Source organism: Microtus ochrogaster, chromosome 16, assembly GCF_000317375.1.
Source record: "Microtus ochrogaster isolate Prairie Vole_2 chromosome 16, MicOch1.0, whole genome shotgun sequence".
Lineage (NCBI taxonomy): Eukaryota > Metazoa > Chordata > Mammalia > Rodentia > Cricetidae > Microtus > Microtus ochrogaster.
The window spans coordinates 57,790,428-57,800,878 of record NC_022018.1 but is presented as its reverse complement, the minus strand read 5'-3'; the positions used below and the strand labels follow the sequence as shown (position 1 = coordinate 57,800,878).

The 10,451-nt window shown below is 40.4% G+C and overlaps 1 protein-coding gene across 3 annotated transcripts in view; it reads left to right on the top strand.

The window, feature by feature from the left end:
• Positions 1-5,079: 5,079 nt before the first annotated feature.
• Trpc7 (transient receptor potential cation channel subfamily C member 7) overlaps positions 5,080-10,451 on the top strand; it is a 117,761-nt gene continuing 112,389 nt past the window's right edge. For all 3 annotated transcript variants that reach the window (XM_026783124.1, XM_026783123.1, XM_005355274.3), the window contains exon 1: positions 5,080-5,424. In XM_026783124.1, the coding sequence (XP_026638925.1) occupies positions 5,150-5,424 (275 nt within the window). In that variant the 5' untranslated portion in view covers positions 5,080-5,149. The remainder of the gene's footprint in view (positions 5,425-10,451) is intronic.

The window sequence follows — 10,451 nt, the reverse complement described above, 5'->3', positions numbered from 1 at the left end:
CACACAGACACACACACACACACACACACACACACACACACACACACGGAGTAAATAAGTAAATATAAAATGAAGCATAAACGTTTTATTGGATGAGTGACATACCGAGAATATTTACTGAAACTAGAAAGTCACAGTTCTGCATCATGAACGCACAACACCAGCAGACTCCAGGTCTCCATGCTTGAGAGACTGGTATTCTCAGTCCCCACCTTCTACAGCGGAAATAATGCCATCACAACCTGTACAATCGCAGCACTGCTTTCCATGTTCCCAATTCACAGGACCCCCTCATATCATTGCCAAACAGTTAAATACTATGATTCAAGATAAAAATTTGAAGTTAATCAACTCTTACATAGCCAATCTTTCCTTTAGCATCTCGAGACTTCAATTCTTCATGTTTCCTTTGTTCTTGCTGGTACATGCTAGCTAGTTCTTGTGGCTCCTTAGGGGAATTAATTTTTCCAGTCTTTGACTCAGAGCCTCCTCTACTGCATTATGAATCTATGGATATTAATATCAACTTGGACACTGTGTACATCTTAACCTTAAATACAGGCATGGTGGGAAGAAGGATGGTGGTGTGGAGCCATCGGGCACAAGCTATTTCATATGAATGAGGCCTATATATCATCCAAATCTGCCAGTGTGCAATAGACACCGGGTTCCAGCTCATTTTCCTTTCCATTCTAAGGGTCAAAACCTATGCGTTCAGGATGTCAGACAAGTGCTATGCCACTGAGCTACATCCCCAGTCTGCTGAGACCACTTAGTAAAGAGGGTGGCTGTGAAGTGTGAGTCATTCAGTGATCCGCATACCCTCATCCCACCAGTCCCGGATACTCACCTTGGCAAGTCTGACTTGGCTGAGCTAGTCATCTGTGAAACTCCATTGCTCTGAATACAGATTTTGTGACTCAGACACTAACTTTCCTCAGACTGAAAACGCACTTCTTTACATGTAACAAGGGTCCTTTGCCTTTTATACCCAGATATCAGTATTCTGTTATACACCCTCAGCATTATCTTTCCATCAAACATCAGTAGTATTTAACAACAGCTATCTAGTACTATTCAGTCAGCAATTATTTCTCCTACATTTCAATCCATGATACAGCTCACTACTGTATATTCTTCTACCTCCTAATTCACTACAAGAGAAAATGTAAGCACTGGACCATCACCTTGTTCCATGAGTCATCTACGTTTCATTTAGGACTTGTGGTGGGATCCATATCACCAACTGGATGGTAGTGAACCAGTCTGAAACCCCACTGTCTAGTTTCTTAATTTATTCCTGGTAGCAGTTCAAGCAGAATACATTCTCCAGGAGTCAGATTTTCCAGTGGAAATATGCCTTAGAGATCAATGTCTATAAAGAGAGGGGAGAGGAAAGGGGGATAGGCAGAAGGAGAAATCCAACTGTGATAGTTTGCCCAATGGCGCATGACATTGTCCACTGTCAAAAGCAAGCTGGGGAGGAAAGGGTTTATTTGGTGTACACAGTACAGATCACTGTTTATCACTTAAGGAAGTCAGAACAGGAACTAAAAGAGAGGAAGAACCTGGAGGCAGGAACATATGCAGGGGCCATGGAAGGGTGCTGATTACTGGCTTGTTCTCCATGACCTGCTTAGCCGGCTTTCTTATAGAACCCAGAACCACTAGCCCAGGAACAGGAACAACCAGAATGGGCTGAGTCCTCCTCTATCAATCATTTTCATTAAGAAAATACCTTATAGCCAGATCTTATGGGGTATTTTTTTCATTTGAGGTTCCCTCTTTCCAGACAACTCTAGTTTGTATGTCAAGATGACATAAGACCAGTCAGCACAGTATATTTATTTATGACATTTTCACAGTAAAAAATCAATGGTTTTATATACTGATTTTTTAAAGTATTTCATATTAGTTTCACTTTCTTTTATAAAAAACCTTCAACAATTTATGGGCTGATTATATAGCTTATACAATTCTAGTACAACCTTTGAAATTTCAATGCACATGCCAAATTGGATAAGCTACAATTTTTAATAAACAGTAAGTATACATACAACTAATTTAGCACCTGTTGTAAGATATTTGATTATGCTGTGTAAAGGCATGTCACTGTGATTGGTTTAATAAAAAACTAAATGGTCAGTAGCTAGGCAAGACTTAAGGCGGAACTTCCGGACAGAGAGAGCTCTGGAAAAAAAAAAAAAGGAAGAGTTGCCAGCCAGACACAGAGGAAGTAGGACATGCAGGAGGAGAAAAGCCACAAACCACGTGACAGCACATAGATTAATAGAAAGAAGTTCATTGACATTCTAAGAGCTACATAGAAACAAGCCTAAGCTAAGGCTGAGATTTCATAATTATTAGTAAGTCTATGTGTCACAATTTTGGAGTTGGAGGTTCAAAAAAAATGTTACACACACCATCCTATTATGAAGACACTGCTTCCAGTTACCTTCTAATTGTGAATAAAGACACATATTTCATGACTTGAGAACAAACAGTCTAGAACATGAAATTTTTGTCACATTTTTGCTCTGTGTATTGCTATACAGAAGGAACACATCAGTCCAGGACCCAACCAAACAGCACAGGCTATTTGAAAATATTCTGAGAGGTAAGAAAAGAACATCTCAAAGAACTCACTTATTAGAAAAAGACTTTCATGCTTGTGGCTTCAATTTCTAGAAGAGATCAGGGAAGTGTTTCCTCCAAGGGAGGTTTTTTGTGAGCTACCTGTGAAGTTCTTGGGTGCAATAGTACAATTTGCTGTGAAAGGAGCACCAGGAATCAGTATTTTTTCTACTTTTAACAAGCTGATTGGGCTGTATGGATCACAAGCAGCTGAGTATTATCGCTGCTCAACAATGTTGAGTAATACCAAAGGCTGAAGTCTGTGCCAGGCACTGCTCTAAGCTCTGAGTGCCCTCATCGCAGCTATAAACAAGCAACTGCTGCCATTTTCATTTTCTTAGGTAACAGGACTGAAACATGCACTCGGAATGGATGATGCAAACACTGCTTGATGACTTGGTGAGAAGTCATGTATGCTACACTCTACCGTGATAGAAAGCCAAAGTCAAGATCCTTTACGGAGGAAACTTAGACACCCTCCAGTCCAAGAGCTGAGAGAATTCTCAATCTTAAATGTGGATAGCAAATACCTGATTATGCCAGTGTTCTGCTTATTAAAAATGGCGCTTTCATATGGGTGTGACATTTTCCAGACCGCAAGTAGCTGCCCATTGAGCAAATACCTCTCTAAGTGTAAGTAAGGAGCTCTGATAACGAGGCCTCTGAAGACCACATCCTTAATAATATGTTAACTCTCATCTGAACTGATGCTGATCTTTCTTCAGCTAATTAAGATTTCTATTATTTCTATAAAATAATTAGTTCACTCCCCTTTCTTCTCTCTCTTCCCCCTCCTTTGTTTCCCTTCATAGATGGATATATACGCAAATATATATATATATATATAAACTTTATTCATCATTGGTATATATTAATATATTTTTCAATTAAATTATTATGGATAGAAAAAAGGACAGTTTATCTCACAATTTCATAAAAATATACTATTGCCTATTTATTAAAAGACCAGCATCTCTATCACTAGCAATTAAAGTCCTAACTCAGTATTCACGAGAAAGTGTTTTATAATTAAGAAAATTTTGTTCTATTTTGATTGATCACTAGTCATGATGATGAGGATGTAGCCCACCGAAGCACCTCACTTTATGGCTGTGCAAAACACTTCTGCAGTAATATTAAAGAGTTCATAAAATTATCATTTTATTTAAATGATTAAGCCTACTTGTTTGAGTGTAATGAAAAATTAAAATCCTATATCCTTTAGGGCCATAAATATTTTAAAGAAAGATATTTTACTTTTTAAAAAATTCTTTTAGAAAGTACTTTATTTAAGAAAACACAATCATTAATATTAGAAGGTTTGTGTGGAGGCTTATGGAATAGAATTAATTTGTCTCCAATCATAGAAAGTTTTAACTAGAGGAATTCCCTAGCTTCTTTTGAACAAAGAAGGGAAATAAAATATTGAAATGTATCTACAACTGCTGGAAATGCCAACTCTCTTGGGTGCTTTGCATAAGTTATTTCAGTTAATTATCACCATAACAATTGATAAAGGGCACCATTAACCCCACTATTACCCACAATTTGCATATGAAGGAGCTGAGATTCAGGGAAGTTAACTATTTATTATTGTCAAGGTCACACAGTTAATAAGAAAATTAACATCCTAGGGTCTTTCTCCACACATCTCCAAAGAAAATGCTAGAAGCATATCGATGAGTCAGTGCAATCTGATTTGCATATAAATCTAGAATGGAAGTGTGCAAAACCCACTAGAAGCCAATGTTTTAATGTGCTGCATTTGCATATACAGGCAATTTTTATAGGTGACAGTTACTACTGATCTTTGAGTTGGTTTCAGAGAATAAGCACTCTGAGTCAACAGCCCAAATCGACCCTGGAAACTGCCATGGCATCGCAGGCAAGGATATTTCTTTCCCATGATGTCATCAAGATACCTTGGTGTTTAAGACTCAGACCATTTAATAACATATCAGTTGGAAAGAATGGGATCTATCAGTGAAATGGATTTGTACACCAGGAATTTTCTTTCAAAATATGGAAAGTTACATATAAAGTTAATCATTATTAAGTGTCTTTTTTACCAGTGTCAGATTGTCCTAGGAAATACTAAAAGATCAAATAACAAGGGTCAAGTTAGAGAATGCACCACTCTCAAAGGAGAAAGTGGGTGTGGTTTGGGGTGTTACAAAAGGTTTTAGTTTTTTCTTAATCCCCACCCCACCGGTGTAAACACCTACAAACCAACAGGTAGGAAATTAGCCCCTTCTCCATTTTTCAAGACTCTTCATTTTGCTTTGCATAACTGAAGGCTCTGTGTGTGTCTGTGTGTGTGTGTGTGTGTGTGTGTGTGTGTGTGTGTGTGTGTGTGGTGTGGTGTGTTACGCACTGCTCTAGGAGGAGGGGCAGAAGGAATCCTGAGGGCCCTGGCAGAAACATAGAGTTACTCTCTCCCTTTCAAAGCTACGTCTGGAAGAGGGTGGGGACTATACCAGCCCATCATCACGCTGTATGCCAGTCTCACACACGAATGCTTCTCCTTCACATTCTCCGGGAAATTTCCCCCAGACTAGGAAAAGGGCAGGAAGGCAAACCGGCCACAAACGGCGAGTTTTCACCATTACCGCACAAAGGAAGGCAGAGTGCACTTCGACACCATCGCAACTCTGCTCTCTGGAGCAGCTCTCGACTTCAGCACCACGGAGAGCGGCACCTCGGCCACCCATGGGGAGCCAGATTCCCGGGACTCAGCGCAGGATTCAGGTCATCTAGAGGAGGGACAAACCTGCGTGTTCTACTCTCAATGTAAGTGGCTATGGTGGTTGGTTTATACTGATTTTCTCAGTAGAGACTGCTTTCTCCCTGAAATATGGAATTGAACTTTGTTTATTAGCCCTTTCGCAGGCATTGCTTAGATTTGGGGATCTAAGTCTGGAGCTGAAATCTTAGCTACTGAGTTGGTAGAATATTTCTCCCCTTTATCAGAGGTCTAAGTTTACAAGCTATTTAGAAATAGGAAACCCAGCCTGGTATCCTGGCCCTTTCATGCTGGGATAGTACCGTTTTCTTCCTAGAAGAGAGCGTGTGTGTTGTCTGGGCTTCTGCACTACTGAGAGGGTCTCTGGTTTGATTTAATATAAATATGGAGTTGGGAGGAGAACCGTAGTTACATTATAAGAGATTATTATCATTAAAGAACTACAGGTGATGATTAAAAGGTAATTTTTTTCTGTTTTCCTTCTTTCTTTTACCTTTTTTCTTGTTACAAATAAGGTCCTGGAGATATATTTCCTTTAGGCATTCATTTCAAGATAACAAATATGCTTTTAATAAAAAGAGATGTAAATCTGGGCAGGACTTTGGGCATAAGCTTTAACACCAGAGATCACAGAGTCCCTCATTGGAGTATAAGCTGTAAATTCACTTATGTAAGGCTGAGTAGTTATAACCAAGACGCTGTGCCATTAATTGTCATTTAATGGATTCAGGGTAGATCTGAAAATGGCAATAATGACTGACCCTGTCTGGTAGCAGTCAGTAAATTTTTGCCTCGGAATGCCACCTGCTGGTGGGTCCTTTTTCTAAAGCATTGGGCACACATCAAATTTATGAATGAATTCACATAAAATCCAGAATTTCCATTATGGATATCATATAAATCCATTCCCTAAAATCAACTATACAGTAACTTCCCAAGCTTCTAAATCACAGTGCAATTTCATATTGATTTCCTCAAACATTTGTTCTTTAGCTTAAAGGTATGTAGACTAGCCAAATCCTTTAGGCAGTAATTAACCCAGAAAAAAAAAATCAGAACTATGTGGTGCCTCCCTGTGGCTAATTGTGGCATGCATGTAGCATCTTCGACGAGAACTACCAGGAACTGTTGCTTCAATTATCCCCCCCTTCTCCAGCAAACACTCAGCAAGTCATGGGTTTCTCTTCTAGTTCATTCCAGACTCTTGTCACAGAGGTAGAGGAACTTCATAGCACTGTGCACATTTATTTTATTCCAAGACTAGTTTTAACATCATTATTTGAGCTGGTTATTTCATCTCTATCTGGAACTGTGTAAAATATGAGAGATAGACACCTAGTTTCATGTCTTTTGCAGTATAAATAGGCAAATGAGGATTTAAAAAAAAGACAAAAGTCAAAGTACTAGTTAACTGGCTGGTAATCCATAGCACAGTTTGTAGACACTAGGAATAACTTTTTCCTAAATGATGCTATTTTTGAGAAAATGAATTACTAGTAGAAGCATTTGACATTTAGGAATACTAGATGATATTTTCCAACCCAAGATCAAATGGAAACCCACCCATCTTCGCAGAACTGCTGGAGGGCAGCCCTTGCTATAAACAGCATGGATAGCAAGGGTGGTCTTCTAGTCCTTTGCAGGGCCTGGCTGCGAAGTAGATGAACTCACATACACAGTGAAGTAACTAACCAGGTATCTGCTTTCTTCTACTGGGGATGCAAACTTTACTCACACCAACTTAGGCCCAAACCCAAATGCCTTAGCTCCACAACTAATGCAATAAATGTAATGATACTCAGGGACACACGAGCACATACTGAACAAAGGAATTTATATGCAGTTTTTCACCCCGGCTTCAACATATGGGGAAGGTACAACTCAGAAATCATTGGAAATCCACAAAAAATTCAGGAGTGTGATGACAAAATGGAAATGTTTTGGTTTTTTGCTCTAGACATTCAGAACTTGACAGACAGACCCTCTGATGCTAGCTGCTTCCTCTGCCTAACGTTAGCATCACTCACTCATGGCAGAGCTGGTCCCTCGGAGCTGGTACCTTATGTTTGGAATTCTCGATGAGAAACAAGAAATAATACCTCTAGGACTATCTGGCTCCTGTATTCAAGAAAGTCAACACTGGTCAATACCGGAGCTTTATCATTAAAAATCAAATTAAAGACCAATCCGGATCAAGCATTTGAGAACTGACCTATTTGACTATGTATCACGACTTAAACTCAGGGACACTGGATGCCAGGTCCATATGCAGTATAAGCAAGCAATCCCCTTGCTAACCAGGTTCCTGTGCCTTGACAGGAATGTTTTCAGGCTAAATAAACATAGAAAACACATGAGGCAGATGTGTGACCACAGCATCCCAGATGAATGCAGGAGCTAAGAGTCCAACCGAGCACACACCCGACAGAGGGTGCCCCATCCACAGCTGGGATATCTGGGGAAACACGGCAAATGTACTGAAGCCTCACTTCCTTGTCTGCTAAGAGTGGATGGAATAGCACCTACATAATGCCATACTGTCTTAGAAGTTAAATTGTTGATGCTTGTGAAGTGCTCGGCCTGAAGGCTACCGTGGTTTATGTTGGTAAATATATATATTAATTGTAAGGATTGAATAGTCATTTAGGAAGATAGCTAAGCTTATCATATGATAATTTACATTAGTAATTTATATAAAGCACTCAATATGGTGATTGGCACATGGTAAATGTATGTGTGTTTACCAACTGGATCGTTCGCAGTCATTTGAAACAATAGCTGATTGTATCAGCATAGAATACAATCTGAGCCAAAAGAAACTGAGTGTGCCTGCATGTAAGGTTTTGATCATCACTGTCTCTAAACTGTCTAGGACGCTTGATACAAATGTCACTTAATCTTCAGTGAATACTGAAAAAAAGCACTGAGGTTTCGGAGAAGACTCCAGAGTATTGACTCTCTCCTCACTGTGGACTAGAACTCAGACTTGTTCATTAGAAGAGGAAGCGCAGAACCAGGCTGGGTTTCCACGGCACCTGATCTCAGTTCTGGCTTTTGTTTGGTTCTGCATCCAGCTGGAGAATGTTACTGACTGAATCGATTTCAGGCTTGGATGATCGGTACAGAGGCCTTTGATGCATGTAGCAATGTTAGAAAGAGAGAAAAAAGACAACACATCTCTCAAAAGACCTTCTTAAGTGGCCATTTCCTCATTAATAATCAAGCTCAACCCTAACTCCAAATCTATACATGTGTGCAGCTGGACTCGGGGCAAGATTGCTACCTTCATGGCTTACTCACATCTGGCTTCCTTCAGTCTGACTGATGTGTTGGTGAGAGCAGCTCGATAAAAATAGCATTCAAGGGAGTTTACTGAGCACCCCCTCCCCAGATGGTTTGTCTACACTGGAGTTCTTCTTGATGACACCAGCGTCAGTGTGCGCACTCTGGAAAATTAAAGCCACAGCATCTTAACAGAGATGCTCAGTGAGTTTGATCATTCGTCTCAACAGCATTGAGTGTGGATAAAAGGCATCTGGGTTTAAAGTTTGTTTTTAAGGAGAGTATTAAGGACAATCAAATGCCATTTGCACTGAGGGACAATCCCTCCCTCATTGGCCCTGCAACTGGGATGGGGGTCCAGGAGGATGACACATGAGTTCTCAAGCTTGACCCTGAGTGCCGGCTGAGGTGGGCTGAGTGATTCTGTAATAGGATGTCTTTTGTGGATTCTGCCCAGCCTATGGGATAAACATGTCCCAAAGTATGAATGTTGTCATATCAAGAGTAAATGGCAAAGAAACGGTAGTTAAATATATCCATAAGTGTACAAGCATCTAAAAAAGCCATCATTAACAGGATGCTAGGACTGGGGGTGCTCAGAATACCACGGTGAGGTGTAGGGGCTCACCAGTATTTAGTCTTTCCAGGTCTGCTGTGAGGCCTTCCTGTCAGAAGCTATCAAACTGAGTGGCATATCCCATGTTACATGCTTTTAGCCATGCATGATCAGAAGCCTTATAAGATCTCATTTTTAAATCCCAAGTTCAACTAGAAAACGAGGAGAACTGATCATTTTTTGAACATTCAAATGCATCGCAAAGCTGAGACTTCAAAGGCTGTGAAAGACAGAGTTGTTTATCACCTTAAATCAGCTTTCAAGGTCATTCAGGAAAATGCAAGGCTACCAAGGACAGTCTCCCTCTGTCAAATCCCAGCCATATACTCACACACATGTGCACCTGTGCATGCCTCCCACACACATGGTGTAATCATTACAGGCACATCATAGGACACCAATCCTCATTGCCCTAAGATGGAAACCTTTCATTTCACCTATTACAGTTTGTTCACTCAAGAGATGAGCACATTAATATTCTGATATTTTCTTTTGTTTTGCTTTAGTAATGAGAAAAATTAATAAACAATAGGTGAGTTTTCTTTAAGTTTGTAGGCTTCGATGTCTACAACATTCATAGAGTTTGAATTTAGATTGGCTATTTCTATGTTCCTGCAAAGTGCTCTCTGCTCTGACTTGGTTCAGTGGTTATTCTATTTCCTTTGAATTTGCTCCCCAAGGCTTCTTGCTATGTAATAGCTTGGTACCCTTGACCTTGTAGTCTGGACTCCTATCCCTTTTGGACATACCTCTGATGGGACTGGGAGAGCAAATCAAGTTGCCCTGCTTTCTCCCTTGAAGACAGGGGCTACTCCATCCCTAACACACAGCTCACATGCTCTTCCCAGGGTGAAGCTGTGATGACTAAGTCCAGACAGATGCTCCCGAGCAGGACAGAAATGCATCTTAGAACAGGCTGAGTAATTCTATGAGGAAGATTACTCTTCTGGGGTTTCAGCTTCCACAGTTTCTGGGTGTTTCTGTGCCCAGACGACAGGCTTTGAAAATTAGCTCATCCAAACCCTGGGTGAGGGTCTGGAAGACAAACAGGGTGACAGTTCTCCCCTCCTCAAGTGCCTATAATAGTAAACCTGCCCACTATATGAGCCTCCCTCTCTCGTGGAACCTGGGATCTGCCTCACTCTCCTGTACAATGATTGCTGGGGATCCCCTCCC